General features: G+C 43.6%; 1 protein-coding gene across 1 annotated transcript in view; it reads left to right on the top strand.

Annotated features, from left to right (window-relative positions):
* Window positions 1-217: 217 nt before the first annotated feature.
* The window catches only part of NINJ2 (ninjurin 2), a 91505-nt gene continuing 74075 nt past the window's right edge, over window positions 218-17647 (top strand). The window contains exon 1 of the mRNA XM_054577070.1: window positions 218-402. Coding sequence (XP_054433045.1) covers window positions 370-402 — 33 coding nt within the window. The 5' untranslated portion in view covers window positions 218-369. The remainder of the gene's footprint in view (window positions 403-17647) is intronic.

Below are 17647 nucleotides of genomic sequence, written 5' to 3'. Positions count from 1 at the left end.
GGTGACCTCAGGTGGGTCCTCTGGGACTGGAGGGGCATTGGAGCCACTGAAGAAAATGATGCTGTCACTCCAGCTCTAAAGTCCACCTACCAATATGCCTCATGTCACCACTGGAGTATACAGGTACTCACTCCCGCGCTCACGCGCTCTCTCTCTCTCACGTGTGTGCTTGTGTGCACTTCCCCCACCAGCTGAGGCCAACACAGGCATCCTACAGCAGATGGATGAATAGCAGGTCTGTCCTGCCAGCTCTGTGCTCTCTCCCACCCAAAGAAATCAGAAGAGACTCAGACGGCAAAGCCTGGCATAGCCCAGTCTGTTAAGGCACTGTTAGCACTGGGACGTGTGAAAGCACCTGAGGGAAGCAAGATGGAATCTGAAAGAGAAATCATTGACCTTCAAGTAAGTTCTCTCTGGGAGAGAGGAGAGTGGAGATGGGAGCCTGGGGGAAGTTGGGGGAAGCTGGGGGAAGAAAGGATTAATATTTTGGTCACTTGATATTCCGCCCCCCTTACCCTCCTGATTCTCTTTCCTACCTCCCTTCTCCAAATGCTCCCTAGGGTTTATCTCCTTATTTTCTCTTTCTCCTCCCATTTCCCTGCCTGGTTCTTCACTTGATTTTAAATATGTGAGAAGCAGATTGTTTAAATCCCTCTTGACCTCTGCTTCCTTTTGTCGAAGAGCTAATTAGATTCATGTTACTAGAAAATGATTTCACATTCTGCACAGCGCTTTTCTCAAAACCCCTCGACAGCAGAGAGTTATTTGAGAGCAGCCGTGCAGTTATCTGGAGACAAGGAAAGATACAAGTTTTGGGGTAGGAAGAAAAGCAGCTGGCCAACTTTGCATTTTACAGGTTGGAAAAAACGAGCCATTCCTCGGCTCTCTCCCCACAAAGCTCTGCTGTGTAGGGCAGTATCTCATTCAGACAGGGCACGAGAAGAAAATCGGTATAGTCTACTAGGAGGCAGAGGTATGTGTCCCTCCCTACCTGAGATAGGCTTGCAGGGTATCAGAGGTTCCAGTCCACCATAGGGAAGGGAATGAGGAGCTCTAGTAAGAGGAAAGTCAGGTTGTGGGGGTGGCGTGGGGGGTCGACATTCCCCAACTCTGTTTATTGAATGGAATTGAGTCAACCTTTCTATAGCAGATCACAGTGGTTGTATGATAAATTCTCATAGTGTCTGACAACTAGAGTGGGAAAGGACTATTGAGATCAAGAATTTTTGGTCACAGAATATGTTCTTCAAGCAAAATCTTAAGCAGCAGCCCAGTATATGCTTCAGATTCAAGAGGAGCTGCTGTGTATTGGGCACAGTGTGGGAGCCTGGCAGGGCCTCAACCCCTGACCCTCCCACCCCCACTCCTGGGACACAACCAGAGAAGTTCTAGCATGAGTTGGAGCTATGTCAAAACCATCGACCTACCACAACTACATACCAGTATCACTTTCCTTGATTGTCATTCAGCCCCAAATGTGGACCCCCATCAGGGCTTGCTGGTCCCTCTGCCTGGACTCCTCTTTCTCTTGGCTGGCTCCTAGTACACTCGAGTCTCGGCTCAAATGTTACTGCCTCGAGGAGACCCTCCCCGCAACCTCCCTATAGGAACTCTCCTCCCAATTTAACTTTATCATTTGTTTTATTTCTCCCACAGCCCTGCAAACTTTTTGAAGTTACATTGTTTATTATTGATTACTTATTTTAATCTCACTAGAACATAAAGTCCGTTAAAACAGGATCTCCTCTGTTTAATTCATTGCTATATCTCTAGTGCCCAAGGCTAGTGCTTGGTGCACAGTAACTGCTCAGAAAATATTTGTTAAATGAATGAGTTAAGGAAGCCATGAGTTAGATGGATCACTAATAGGCATGAGGTCGCTCAACCAGAACATGACAGTCAGGACTCCAAGCCAGGACTTCTGATGTTTCATCTAGTTCTTTTTTTTAAAATTGAGTTTATAGAGATAAAGGAAGGGGAGAAGGAGGAAGAGACAGATGTTGATTTGTTGTTCCACTTATTTATGCATTCATTGATTGAATCTTGTATATGCCCTGACCAGGGATTGAACTTGCAACCTTGGCGTATCGGAACAACTCTCTAAACAGGGCTTATCTATTTCTTGCTTCCATTGGATCCATAGTAGCTAGGGAAACAGTATTGCTCATTTTCAGACTCTGAAGAACAAGTTTCTTACGTGCTGATGAACAAAACCATCCTGAGCTACAGGGAAAAGGCTCTGAATTTTAAAGGTTCAGAAGGAAAGAGGAAGACAGGACTAAGGACAGGAAAATTACTGGCCAGGCCTTGATAAGTGTCTCTGTCTCTGGTAGGTAATAAAGTGTTAGGGTACCTTTCTCTTCTTCATTAGAATTATTTCTCTCTCTCCTAATATACTCCTTTATTCTGGTATCTTATTCATGCTACTCTTTGGTCATTTATATGTTTGGTTGGTCAGAAGTTTATCATCCGTTAGTTTCTACAGTGTTCCCTCCAGCTCTGGATCAAATTAGGTCTTGAATCCTCTTTGACAACTAAGACACTGATCTGAGAAGAAGGTGAGCTTTGGTTATGGACAGGTGGAATTGTCTGTTCCCTAGGAGCATAATTTTACCTTTTCTTCACATGGCAGCCGCTGCATGAAATCCAGGGGAAAGATATAGATAAAGGCCCTAGAATTATGTACTAAAGAAATGTTAGTTCCTCCTCTGTTTTTTTTTTAATAGTTTCCCAAGGGTAGTAAAAATCTATTGACTGAAGCTAAGTCATTTCACCCATTTATTCAACTAATAGTTATTGATTAACAACTACTTTACTCTATGCTTGCTAGGTATGGAAAAGTAATTTAGTTCATGAAGTCATTATAATGCGTTGAATTTTCGCATGAGCCAAATAATGTTGCTTCACTTTACAGCCCCGAGACAAATTCTTCTTTTTTTAATTAAAAAAAGAAAGTTTTTTTAATCCTCACCCGAAGATATGTTTATTGTTTTTTGTTTGTTTGTTTGTTTTTAATAGAGAGGAAGGGAGAGAGGCAGAGAGAAACATGGATCAGCTGCCTCCCACACATGCTTCGACCAGGGATCAATCACGCCAACCTAGATATGTACCCTGACTGGGGATCAAACCCACAACCTTTTGGCATACAGGGATGCTCCAACCAACCGAGCCACCCGGCCAGGGCCCAAGACAAATTCTTAAACTTGTAAATGTGTTGCTGTGGCTGGTGTGGCTCAGTGGACTGAGTGCTGGCTTGCGAACCAAAGGGTCGCAGGTACAGTTCCCAAGGAGGGCACAGGCCTGGGTTGCAGGCCAAGTCCCTGGTTGGGGGCTTGCGAAAGGCAACCACAGATTCATGTTTCTTTCCCTCTCTTTCTCCCTCCCTTGCCCTCTCTCTAAAAATAAGTGAATAAAACCTTACAAAAAACAAAAAACTTGTAAATACGTTATCTACTCCAAGGAGAACAGGTAGAAACATGTTAATGATTCACTGTTTTCCATCCTGAATACCTTAAATCTCAAATCCAAACAATAACGGCACAGTATTTAAACCAGGGTAACTTTCTTTACCATATAATTATTGTTCTCCCCTTTATAATCTTGATCTTGGAGACTTCATTTATGTTAAGCACAGTGATTAACACCTATTGATTACTATTCCATCACCAAAACAAATAAAAAAAGAACAAATATTTACTGAGCTTCAAAACTGTACTAAGTACCAAAAAAACCATGATACCTGGCCTTAGAAAGCTCATCATTAAGTGGAAGAAATATACACAATTGTATAAAGAGATTGCTAAAAATACTGTTTTCCAAAAACATGATTCAGTTATTATCCCCAGGCAATAAAACCATTACTGATGGCTGACAACTTTTAACAGTAATGATAGTCCTTCTAGTTTTCATTTGTATTACAAAAACATAGCTAATCTATCAAAACTGTGATTTCAGAAATTTTATTGCTTAGAACGAGGCTAAAGGAAGTGGCGTGATATGTTTTAACACTTTATGCAGACCTTGCGAATGACGTGGACACACCCTAAATGGTTTGATAATTGTATGTGTCTTCACCGTTCAGAACTGCGGCTGGTTTAAACAGTAAGAATCTCAGGGGTGTGTGTCCTGCATATTGCTGCATTATTCTCACTAAAACATTGAAATCACAGACAGTACTACTGAAGTTTGGGAAACTCCAATCTAAAAAACATTAATTTAAGCCTCTCTTATTAGTGTTGCTGGTGTTTCTCTAGGTCAAAATCTATGAGACTGGGATGGTTAGTAGTGGTACAATTGGGTGTAGAACAAGATTAACAAACAGTACTCAAAGCGAGGTTCCTCTACCAGGTGAATGCCTGAAACCGCTCCTCTCCCTATAGCTCTGACTGCCAAGCTTCTGCCCTTCCCCCGCCCTGCCAGGGAGCTGAGCCTTCTCTCCCAGACCCTAGGCTGGCCGAGTTTTCAGTCTTTCCCCAGCTCCCAAAGTCTGAACATATGAAGGATTGAAGAATATCCCTTCTTCCCCTTCAACCAATGTTGCAACCCCAATCCTAAGTATGGAGTTCAAGCCACTTGCTCTGCTCCCTCACAAAAGGGAGTTCCTCTTCTGCTTACCATTTGCCTAAACAGATTCAGTCCAGTGCTGAATGTGGAGGAAGATGTGAAGATGATCAGAGATGGTCTCCTAGTGGAGGAACTAAGACTTGTACATACTAAATGCAAATTCATTGTAGAAAGGGTTAAGTACAGCAGGAAAGAAATGTTAATGTGGTTATTTCTAGATTATGAATGACTTTTTTTTCTTCTTTTACTTTTTATTTCCTCTACACATTCTCTACTAACCCATATATTATATTTAGAATAGAAAAAAACCCTGTGGTTTAAAAAAGGAAATTAGAGAAGCAGATGTGCCTATATGCAAATGAATATATGTCTGAACATGAACCCAAGAGGTATACACACACACACACACATATATATTCATTCCCTATCTCTGATTATCATAGAAAATAAATGACTGGTGAATCTTTTTTTAAGTGGGTATCTTCTTTTAAGTGGTCATTCTGCTTTTTAAAAGTTTTGCACAGTACCCCAATTCTTGTCATTCATATCTGGATATGCTCTAGGAGCAAACTTTAGAAATGTGATATCCTGGGTCAAAACTGCAAACCACTGAGTTTCTATATAGGCCCTTCAGCGGGACAGCATCAGACACAAGTAAAAGAGGGTTTGGTGGTTGCATCCTTAGTTTAGTTAGATCTTAAACTTGACAATTTTAGTAACATGTCTTACTACCACCTGAAGAAAAATACAAAAAGTACTTGTATTAAATAGACATATAGATAGATACATTTAGAATGAAAGACTATTTAAAAAATTCTTAGAAACACACAAATGTAAAGGAGATGTTAGAAATAAATGTTTTCTAAGTTAAGATGAGAAATTTATAGGAGAAGGAATGGCACCTGTTGATTTATGGATTCCTCTGTCAAGTTACATGTGCAAATTCTTACAGAATGCGATCTATGCTGTCTTTATTTAGGTCATCTCCATTTAGTTAGAATGGCATGTTGTAGGTGGTATACTGGTAGATAGACAGATGATAGAGGATGTGGGATGCCTCCTTGGAGGAGATAAGACTGGCGAAATTCGTGAGAACAGTGTGAACAAAGACTGGAAGCAGGAAAACACAAGGCATATTTGGAAAAGGACAAATAGTCCAACTGGTCTAGACTATAAGGTGAATGGAGGAGAAACAGTGGCAAATATGACTATTAAGGTAGGTTGGAACCAGATCATGATGGTCCTTGAGGGCCCCATAACTCTCCTCACCAATGAGCCAACCAGTAGCTCTTTGCTCTGCGACAGCACCTGGGCTCTCAGGTGGAGATCTTGGAAAGAGGTGGGCAAGTAATAAAAAATCTGGTTGTGCCTCTCAAGAACTAATGTACCTTCCAGATTTGGACTTCTAAATGGGGCCTGGAGGAGCCATTAGTCTCATAGGCCACAGGCCTTGTTCGATAGAGGAGAAAAATGAGGCCCAGAGACATGTGATGCATAATTGGGCCTTAGAATCCCATATGATCTGCCCAGAGTCAGCCATGACATTGAGCAGAGTATCCAATGGGCAGCAGACAAACTACTCAGTAACTACTGTGTTTGTTGACAAATTTATATATTCAATCTGCCTTGCACAGTGAAAGCGTCTTTCAAACAGAAAATGTTTGAAAACATTTCTGGGAGGGTGTAATCTAACCCTCCCAACTACCCGGTGGTCATTACTCCACCTCTAATGGATGAGACACCGAAGCTCTGAGAGGTCAAGTACAAGATCACAGAGCAGAAAAGTGGCAGGTCGAGGACTCAAACCTAGATTTTCTTTTTGCTGTGTTCTAGCTCGTGAATTTCCAAAGGTGGTCCCTGGAGCAGGAGTAGTCCATCACATGGGAACTTGTGAGAAATACTAATTCTCAGTCCCCACTTTAGACCTACAGATTTGAAACCCTGGGACAGAGCCCAGCAATCTGTATTTTAACAAGCCCCCTGGTGATTGTAATGCACCAAGTTTCAGAACAAAGGCTTAGATACATGGTTAACTGATGCAGGAGGGATTTGGAGTCTCCAAGACTGGCTTTCCTTCTCCTAGTTGATCCTAGGTAAACCAAGAGGTAGCACTTGCACAAGACCTTGAGTAATGCAGAACTGCCCTCCCCCTGCCAAGGATGTTGGCTTCAGGGTAGAATTTAGCTGACCCCCACATTCTATAATGTAGTCCTGGCATGGTCTTCACCCAGAGGCAGAGCTGCCAATCACTTTTTGAGAGCACAAAAGATGTAAACCTCACAAGTTCAAACCTCTTCTTGTTTCAAGTCGAAGCACCACCGTAGTCACTGCTACTACAGGCTTATGGGGATTCCCACCCATTCTGAGAGGTGGGTGGGATTACTTCACCCTGGGGAAGAGGTGTGTTAGGCCTACCCCACTGGGAACGTTAAGTGTAATGAAGAACACATGTGAAAATGGATGTCTCTCTCCCATCACCCAGCCCCGCTTTTGACGGGAGGGAGAGGAGAAACTGTAGGCAAGAGTGAGACTTTCCCACAGTGCATTGGGGCGCAGATTCCCGGGGTGGGAGGCAGCCCCTTTCTGCAGGCGTAGAGGAAAAAGAGCAGAGGCGGGTAGTGTTCCCAAAGAGTCTGCCCAGGGCCTTGGGGGTGGGAGTCAGGAGGGCAGGGAGCAGTGCTGAAATATCAGCCAGCAGGAGAGAGTTGCATCTGCACCCTGGAGCTCTCTGCAAAAGGGCTAGCCGCATCCTGAAACAGTGAGCCTCGGAGCTGCAAGGTCACCAGGCTCCATGCCAAGAGAACGGAAAACCCCTGGGTCTCTCCAGAGGTGAACTCCCTATTTCCACAACCCCCCATCCAGGGAACTGGGGTTGTTGACCCCCAGGTGTGAGGGTCAGGCTTTGGTCTTTGTTTTTGTGTGCTTGCTTGTGCCCTGGGCACAGAGTCCAGGGACTGATGTCTGCCTGGATACACATTTTCATCCCTCATCTGTACACAGCCAGGCTGGGTCTCATTCAAAGAGCCAGGACCTTTCCCCTTCAGCTGCAGTTTCCTAGAAGTGTGACTGCCCAGTGTTGTGATTCAAATAGGGCTCAGTCCCTAGGGATAGCAGGGCAGAGTGGGGTTGGCAGTGTTGGACCTTTAATGCCACGCCCTGTCTCTGTCTCTCTAATTTTCACATTAATCTACATAATTTAATGCCCATCCACAGGTCTCATGTAAACTGCCTCCAAGAGGGTTAAGGGTGAGGGTGAGGAACAGAAATCTTGCAAAGCCCATGACTTGTCCTGGTTGCCACAACAGAATCTCTGTTAACCAGGCGGATCCGAGGCTACTCCGGGCAATCATGGGAAGCTAGTGCCTTCCTTACCCCACAAAGCTTCCAAGCCAAAGAGCTCTGTGCTTTCAAGCCTTGAGGAACAGTCAACAGGACAGACGCTCCAAATCCTTTGCTGAGATCTCCGCTCTCCTGACAATTGTAGGAGTGGCTTGAAGAGGAGGCAGGGTGGGGTGGAGGGCGAGCAAGTAGTAGGCAAACTTCTGGCTCAATACAATTTCCACTGGTGTTCCCAAATCCCAAGAGTTCAGTGTTGCCTGTGCATTTTTTTTCACAGTAATAGCAGCCAGCAGCAGCTGTGAGGGGTAGGGGGTGGGGGGCAGAGAGGTGGAGGCTGCTTTCAGTAGAGAGATAGAAAGAGATAGAGAGGAGAGAGAGAGAAGGGGAGAGAGAGGATATGTATGTGGGGAAAAGACTGAGACAAAAAAGAGCCTTGTTTTGTTTTTCCATTCTCCTTGTGATTGGCAGTATTTTTCCTCCTCCCTTAAGAAGTCAGCCTCCTCCCCTACCACCCTGATGTGACCTACTTATCTACTCCCTTAAAGGGAGGTACCTTGGAAGGCAGCTCACTCAGTCCAGGGCAGTTCTGTCTGAGTCTCAAAGAGACAATCTGTGTAGTAAGTGAAATCCAGAAGCAGTAAAATTGTGGAGCAAGGTAGTAGGGAAGTTAGGCAAGGCTGGGGAAGGAGGGGAAATGGAGGTTGGAGCCCTGCGGAGAGTGTTCTGTGGTGTGCTCTGGGACGTCAGGACTATTCATGCGGTGACTACAGCGAACAGGTTTTGGACCCAGCAAAGAATTGTAGAAGCAGCCATCGTTAACTCCTGGAGTGCCCAAACAGAATAAAAATAAAATCCCAGTTCTTGCAAGTTTCCTGCTTTCTGCTCCTAGTTTACTGAGCTGATTTATCTCATCTCTGAGCCCCAGTTTTCTTATCTGCAAAATGGAGACAATAATTTCTACCTCAGAAGATTGATGAAAGATTAAATGATTTACCCCGTCCTCTGCTCACTCCTAAAGGAAGCTCAACTACATCTCGGAACAACGGCACATAAATCATAACAACTACCATTCACATATATCCATTTTGTAGGAGGCACTGTATATAGAGTTTACCTCAATTCTGTGAGGGATGTATTATGACCATTTTACCAGTAAGGAATCTGAGGCTCAGAGATGTTAAATCACTTAGGCAAAGTCACCCAGCTAGCAAGTAGCAGAGCTGAGGTTGGCACTCATGGCTGTCTGACTCAAGGCATGTCCTCTTAAATATCTCCCATAGACTGTTACGTCACTGGCCTTAATGACAAAGGAATTGGCAAAACCCTTGTTCCCAAATATTAAGCAATTTTAGAATGCTGAGTCACACTGGGCCTCTGAGAAATCAAAGAATAATTGGGTTGTATAATGCTATCATTTTATATTAATCTTGGCAAGGAGGAGAGATTGTCTCGCAGTCTGGAGACTATAAACACCTCTCTGGTTCTAGCCTCTGGGCCTTCAGTCTGGCTTCTCTCCAATCCATTCTCCTCACTGTAGCCACAGAGAACATTTTCCTGCTTCTATCACTGGTTCCAAGTTACCCTAAGAATTACATCCAAACCCAGTGTGGCCAAGGCCTATCCTGTCCTTTGCAGGCCCTAGGCTTGAGAGACCCAATCCTATTTTTTGTCCAGTGTGTTAAAATATACCTTGATCGCTTACCAATGTGACTTTTTTATGGAAAAATTTTGAAAGAGTTTTTTCATTATTTGCATTTTGGAATAACTAACTTAAATGTTTAGTTTTCGTATATAGGTGCCAATAATTTTTTTCAGGTCTCCAATATTTGGTGCCTTTGGAAAGCTCATAGTCCTAAGGACTGTGCATATGGTGCCTGATGGGTGCAACAGCCCTCTATGAGGCCCCATTCACTTCCGCTGCATACCAGGCTTTTGTAAATACTGTTTCCTCTGCCAAGAATTTTGTTTCTCCTTTTTCAGCTGTACCCTGATTATACCATTCTCCCCTCCCTCATTGCATAGAAATTTATTTATTTTGACCTAAAGTTCATGGATGCTTAGCCTCAGTTCTTTGTGTGTAAAATAGGAGTAATAGTGATAGCTACTTCATAGAGCTTTTAGGAAGATAAAATAAGTTTTAGTACACCAAAGCCTTGCTACACAAAGTATGATTCACGGACCATCACCTGGGAGCTTGTCAGAAACACAGAATCTCAGGCACCACCCAAGACACACCGAATCAGAGTGTGCAGATCAACAAGATCCACAGATGATTCAAATGTGAATCGGAGTTTGAAGAGCACTGCACTAAAGCACTTAGGACAACAATTTTCTTTTCTTTTCTTTTTTTAAAAATTATTTATTTATTTTTTAGAGAGAGGGGAAAGGAGGCAGAAAATAGGGAGAGAAACATCGATGTGGGAGAGAAACATCGGTGTGAGAGAGAAACATCGATTGGTTGCCTCTTGTACACACCCCGACCAAGGACAGAATCCACAACCTAGGCATATGCCATGACCAGGAATTGAACTGCCAACCTTTTGCTTTGTGGAATGATGCCTAACCAACTGAGCCACATCAGTCAGGGCAGAACGATGATGTTTCAACTTTTTTCATCTCATGGCACACATAAACTAATTACTATAATTCTGCAGCACACCAAAAAAATATATTTTTTGCCAATCTGACAAAAAAAGGTATAATTTTTATTGGTTTACCAAAAAAAAGTAATTACCTACCTTTTTGCTCCAATGTGACTTTTTAAAAAATCAGGTGCCTATTATTTGTGTGTAAGGATTGCTGGTACCAAGAATTAATCAATCAGTTGCAACCTAATTATGCCACATGACCAATAAGTTGCAAGTCTATTATATGACCTATGTGTTTATGATTCAAGACAAGGCATTCACACTGGATGGCTATTGTTGTGTCAGCTGGATGCTCATTTTTTAATTTGATAATCTAAGAGAAAAAAAGTCAGTGCCCCTAACTAAATAGTCAGGTATTGCATGTTTTAAAAATTCTTGTAGCATACCAGTGTTCTTTAGCACACTGGTTGAAAATCGCTGAATTAGAACAATGCCTGTTACATAATAAACACTAGATAAATGACAACCGTTGTTATTATTGTCATGAATGTCAAAGGTCAGGTCTGCAACATTGTCCTCAGTTTTCTTTTACACCTTACTTTTAACTTCTAAACTCTAGTTCAGTGGTTTGCAAAGTGAGTTCCTGGGGAACACTGGCATTTCTGGGATCTGGATCTAGCATTTCAGCCTAAAGCTAAGGTTACAGTCAAGCCCGGGTTGCTGCACTCACCTTCCCTCAGGAGATAAAGAAATAGGCAAATGCAATATGTGGTGTAATAAGGGCAACCAAAAGAGGATGTACAAGCCCTGTAGGAGACTGCTGAACCAGGCTTGTGGGGTCAAGTGCTATTTATCCTACGACCTAAACGATGTTTCTGTAACTCAAGATTCCTCTGCAGAGTGACAACGTGGTCTCTATTTAAACAGTGGACTGACTGCATCCAGGTGTGACAGTGACTGGAAAGGCCTTTAACTTTTCTCTAGGAAGTAGAGTATCGACTGTCCTTGCTGTCTGCTCCCAAAGCAAACAAAGGAACTATGGAAATTTGAATCTCGACAGTACTTGGTGGCCAGGTACAAGCTCCCTCACTTAGAGAAAGCTTCAGCTTCATTGCAAACTAGACCCTCAGGAGCTGTAAAACTTTTAGCCTCTCAGAGCCTAGTTTCCTCATTTCCAGAAGTAGAATAACGATTCACCCCCCTACAGGGGTCTTGGGAGAATTAAGTGAAAAGACAAAAGTAAAGTTGCAGACATAGAGAAGGGGCTGAATGACTTGTCCCTTCTCCCCTCCCTATAGTCTGTGCATCGTGTAGCAGCTGGATGGATTTAGGCCTGAGAGCTGGAGTCTCCACAAGGCAAAATATTTCTTCTTACAAGTACCACCGTCTTTTCCACTCCCCCATCCTGGGCTGGGAGGCTGAGTTGTGCTGCAATCGTGTCGTGAACAAGTTGGAAGGGAGGGGATCAGTTAGTGTCACAGATGGAGTCGTTTTGTACGGAAGAAAAGGCGCACCGTTTTCCCGAGCCCTAAACAGTTCTTGATGGATGGATGCTCTCAAAGCTCCTGAACAGACGCGGCACAGTGCGGCCACGGCGAACGTCCGGCAGCCTGCCTGTCCTTAAGTGGTGCATTCCCTGGTAGAGACCTTAGTGGAAATATGAATATTCTTTTCATAAGGGGAGATCTATTTCCTCTGCAGAGAGCGGACCTTCCCCCACTCAAACTGGCCCCGGAAAAGAGAAAGAGCGCCGAGCGGAAAAGGCCGAGCTGTGAGGCAGCCGCTGATTGGCTGGGAGGAGTCCGGGACTACGCGGCAGAGCGCGCGGGCGAAGGGGCGGGGCGAGGGGGTACCAAGGGCGGGCCGGGCGGGGCCCAGTGCCCCGCCTTGGCAGGAGGAATCAGATGACTCTGGCTCAGTGCTCTGCGAAGCTGGAAGCTGGCCCAAGGATACCCTTCCCCCGCTCCGGTCCTGGGGCCTTCCTCGCGTTTGGTCTTCATCTTTTGTTTCGTGGCTTTATCTCTTCCTTCCCCCCTCAGAAGATCGAGAGTAGTCTTAATCCTTTTTGAAAGCAAAATAACCCCCACCCCCACCCCCACCCCCGCCCCCTCCAGCTCAGTTCAGCTCAGCTTTGGGTCAGTCTGTAGGACAGTCAGGCTGGCTTCGTGTTGGGGCAGGGCACTGAGTCCTTTTCCTGTCTCTCCCCCTCGGGAGCGGACTTGCTCATCCAGTGGGTGGAGCCCACTTACGGTTTTCGGTTCCGTATTAGCAAAAGAGCCTTTGATTTGCTGCTTAGGTCCCCATAAGCTTTCCCTGTGTTAATAATAACAGCTACCACTTTCTGGGCATTCACCTTGTATCAAGCAGGCACTTTTCGTATGTTATTTTCTGGTATTTCTAGACAACTGTGTATGATTAACCCCATTTTACAGATGAGAAAACTTGGAAGTTCAGAAAAGCCAGCTTGCTGAATGTCACAGCTATAGTAAGTGGTTCAACTGGGATTCACAACCTGGCTGACTCTAACTGAGCACTTTTACCCTGCCATACTCTCTGGATGAGGCCTATGCCAGGACTATGTTGTAGAATGTGGTGTTGAGCTAAATTCTACCCTAAAGCCACATTGTTTTCTGTTAAAGAACGAAAAGTCAATCGAGTAAATTTGAAGATCTAATTGGCTTAATTGTGAAATTCATAAATGGGGTAGCATGCCATTCAGCAAGTAGAGCTGAAAATACAACATGGAAGGTTTTTATAGGCAAGAGCTGGTGGAGACAGGAAAGTTATTATGGTCAGGGGAATGCAGGTTAAGGCCACAGTGAGATATCACCTCACACCTGTCATAATGGATATGGTGAATAAATACACAAATAGCAAATGCTGGTAAAGATGTGAAGAAGCGGGAGCCCTGGTGCACTACTGGTGGGGATGAGGATTAGTGAAGCTGTTACAAGAGAAACTCGTTTCTTCTTGCCAACATGGTAAAGAATTACAGATCAGCAAGTCTATTAGTATGTAAGCAGGGTGGATTAGTGATACATTCTTGTGGGAGAGAAGGGGCCTTGCCAAGGTAGGGGAGAAAGGCTAAAGCTTGGGAGGCAAAAAGCAAGGGTGGCACGACCAGGGGTGGCAAGAGCATCAGGTCCTTTGTTCTGAGGACTTGTATAGTTGGTGGAATGAGAGTGAAGAAGTTATATATTGATTGATGGGTAAAGGGGGTGCCAGCTTGGGGTGGGGGGAGGAGGGGCTACCTAAAAAACATAGGTATGTGTGGGAGTCTGTTAGCCTGAACCCTTATCTCGTTCACCTCGTAATAAAACAGATAAATGACAAGAGGCAGTTAATTAAAGTTGAGGCAGTTACACGAAGTTATTTATGGGCTCTTTCTGTAAAGCACTAGGGACCCCCTCATAAAATAGTGACCAGAAGCAGACAATTAACCGAAGTTGTTTCGTGGGCTTTTTCTTTGGGCACTGTTGACCCCCTCCCCCTCCCCCTTCTAGACCTTGGGGTGAATAGAGTTTCAAAGGCTTTCTTTTCTAGATAGTGGAAAGGATACATACAGAATTTCAAGGGCTCCCCTCCTCCAGTGCTAGCATGGTCTTTCTTATGATGTTAGAATACCTGGCAATATTATCAGACCAGGTTCAGAACTGCTGAGTTAGTGGGTGAGATATAGCTCCCTCCTCCTCTCTGCCTTGGTTTGTTATCTATCCTACCTAACAAAGCCACTGTGGAGAGCTATGTGGAGGACCCTCAAAAAATTAAAAATGGAACTGCCTTGTGACCCAATAATTACGCTTCTGAGTATAGCTTCCATAAAAGCCAAACTACTAATTTAAAAGAATGTATGCAGACTTATGTTCATTGCAGCGTTATTTACAATAGCCAAGATATGAAAGCAACTCAAGTGCCTAATAGGCTAGTGTATAAAGAAGCTGTGGTACATATATACAATGAAATATGAATTGACCATAAAAAAAAAGAATGAAATCTTACCATTTGTGACAGCATGGATGAACCTAGGGAGTATTATGCTAACTGAAATAAGTCAGTCAGAGAAAGACACGTGCCATATGATTTCACTTGTAAGTGGAATCTAAAGAATGAAATAAATGAACAAACAAAATTGAAACAGACTCAACGACAGAGAACAGACTGATGATAGCCAGAGGGGAAGAGGTTTGGGGGTCTGCTTGAAAAAAGTTAAGGGATTGATTACAAATTGGTAGTCACAAAATAGTCACGGGAATGTAAAGTATAGCATACAGAATATGGTCAACAATATTGTAATAACTATGTATGGTGCTGGGTGGGTACTGGAAATATGGGGCGGGTGGGTTACATTTTGTAAAGTGTGTGATTGTCTAATCACTATGCTGCACATCGGAAACTAATACAAAATAATATTGAATGTAAACTATAATTGAAAAATAAAATTTAAAAAAGAAAAGATAGCAAGAGAAAAGAAAGGATTGTTTCATTCCTTTCCCTTATGGGAAGGGGGATGTCTCATCAGGCAGACTGCCGTAATTTCCTTGAGGGGGATAGACTGGGGAGGGTCCATGAAACAGATTACCTCTGCGGTACTGACCAGAAAATTCCAGATTGATAGATTAAGATTGCATTCCTGGGGAAGGTTAAAACTGCAGTGAAGTCAGGTGCTAAATCAAGGTTCAGTGTCATGGGCTTTAGCATAAATAACTTCATTTTGAGCCTGTGGTTTTCTCTTTGAACACATCAAAGACATTTTTGGGGGTTAGACTAGGAAATAACCTAACTCTAGAGCAATATTAGAAAAGATTTCTCCTAGAGGCTGTTTCTTTAGCACAGGGATCTAAACAAACCTAGTGATCTGGAATTCTTTTCTGACTTCTATGAAAAACATCCTAGCTTGGGGCACATTCCTCCTTCCATCCTCCTGACCCTTTGCCAACCTCTAGGTCCGTCCATGCTGTCACAAATGGTAAGGTTTCAAATGATTTGCTTTGAAATGCATTGGGTAGTTCAGCCGGTTAGACCATCGTCCTGATATGCCAAGGTTGCGGGTTCAATCCCTGGTCAGAGCACACAGAAGAATCAATCAATGAATTCATAAATAAGTGGAACAACAAGTCAATGTCTCTCTCTCTCTCCCCCCACCCTTCCTCTCTTTTTCTGAAATTAATACATTTAAAAAATATATTGGAAAAAAAAAGATTTCAAATGGTTCAAGTGGTGAACTCTGCGAGAAAGAACAAGGCATACTGTTTGTCCAAAGCCTCACCAATTGGAACTCACCTGCAAATCAGTCATAAATATCATCAGTCTAGAGAAGTGGAAAGACAGACATGAGGAGCAACTCAGCGCAGTCACTTTCAGGTGCTCAGAGTGCTTGAGAAGTACATCAGTCCCCCAGGTTCTACCTCCATGCCCCACAGAACTTGTCCCCAGAACAACCTCCTCAGTGAATGGGCAGGACTGTTTAAGAAAGCATAGGTGGTAGCTTTGAAAACCAGAGAGGATTATATACATGGAAAACAGAGTTTTTGTTCTGATGAAACATCCGTAACACAACATCTGGCTTTTATTATTTAAAAATAGTACAAGCAATTTGTCAAATAATTACACCTAGTGAACAGAGTTACTTAAGAGAAAAGCCTGAAAACCACCCAGAGGACCTGTATCTTAAGATCTCTAAACACAGGGTATGCAACACTTTGTGAAGATCAGTTCTTGCCCCATCTCCATCCTAAAGCCCCCTCTGTCCCTCTGGTACTACAGTGGGGAGAAGAGGTCTGTGGCATGGGAGTCACAGAGGGCGGGGGTGGGGAGGGCTCTCCATATATGAGAAAGTACAGTACAAATCAGACATTTAAAAATAAAATAAGACTGTTAAAAGGGACAGGGGAATAGAAGTTACCAAGCCCATGGGGAGAGTTAACAATTAGTTGAGCACCGAGGGTCCTGAAGTCTTTGAGGTCTCAGCCACCATAGCACTGTTCCTCCGGGGTGTGTTGTATTAGAACTACACTTGTTTTCAGGCCAAAAATATTTACCCTGTTTTAAAGCTTCAGTTTCCACATTTGTAAGACAAGGAAGTTGGTTTGATGGCTCCTAGGCTGCCCTCAAGTTTGGAAACTCTTGATTCTGCAATGCCCAGGTATTTTCATTAAGTGATGTGCAACTCTTCCATCTCAATAATGTGTTAATCATCTGACCAACTGCTCAGTTTTCCTGCTTTATGAGATCACCACTGCCAGTGCCAAGTGCATTTGGCTGCCAGAGGGCAAATAATCCATGTGTGAACTGGGGATGCATATTCCTGTGACAATAGGTCTTGCAAATTTGAGGCATGTTGATTTCATCCGGAATAGCACTAAATGCGGTGAAGTCTCTAACACGCCGTTGGACAACTGGGCCTGGGGCAAAGCCTCTGAATTTGCTTTCAGACAGCAACAATCTTAAAGCCTCAGGGCTTTGGGAAGCCAAGAATCATAGTCCTAGAAACCTTACACTAACCGAGGATCCTCAGAAAGTTACCGGGTCTACCCTCCAGCCCCCATACAATTAATTACATCAGCACCATCAGCAGCCTAGTCCATTAAGCTGAGGTTCTACTTGATATGATCCACAGCTGGGGCTAAAACCGTCCTCAGGAGGCACTTGGGGAAATCTATGTATATCACATGACTAAATACAGTCACGGCAAATGGTAATGATCTCAAAGTGACAACCCACACATAGTTTCCAGAAAGCATCAGTAGCCCCTTATGGGTACCTCAAACCTTCAAATCCACAGATGAAGCAATAGTTTCTTGCGAGGAATGGGATTTTTTTTCTTTTTAGTTAATTCTTACACAATGTTCTGAGTGCCAGCACGGAGGTATATGAAAGATGTAGAAACACAGAGAAGGGAGGAAAGTGGTAGGGAAAGGGGCACATTTATTGAACACCGTCAGCATAGTGGTTAAGGATGCCGGCACCGGAGCTAGACTGCTTGGGCTTAAATCCTGGGTCTTCTGCTTCTAGCTGTACTGTCTAACCCAAGGCAAATTACTTAACCTCTCTGTGCCTGTTTCTAATAGGACTATTAAGAGGGTGAAACAAATTAATTTATGTAAAACACTAAGAACACTGCCTGACCTATGTAAGTGCCATGTAAGTGTGACTTAATG

The sequence above is a fragment of the Pteronotus mesoamericanus genome, unplaced genomic scaffold (assembly GCF_021234165.1).
Source record: "Pteronotus mesoamericanus isolate MK-2021 breed Mesoamerican mustached bat unplaced genomic scaffold, CSHL_Meso_final contig_41, whole genome shotgun sequence".
In the NCBI taxonomy this organism is placed as follows: Eukaryota; Metazoa; Chordata; class Mammalia; order Chiroptera; family Mormoopidae; genus Pteronotus; species Pteronotus mesoamericanus.
Note: the sequence above shows the minus strand (reverse complement) of the source record. Positions and strands in the feature narration are given on the sequence as shown.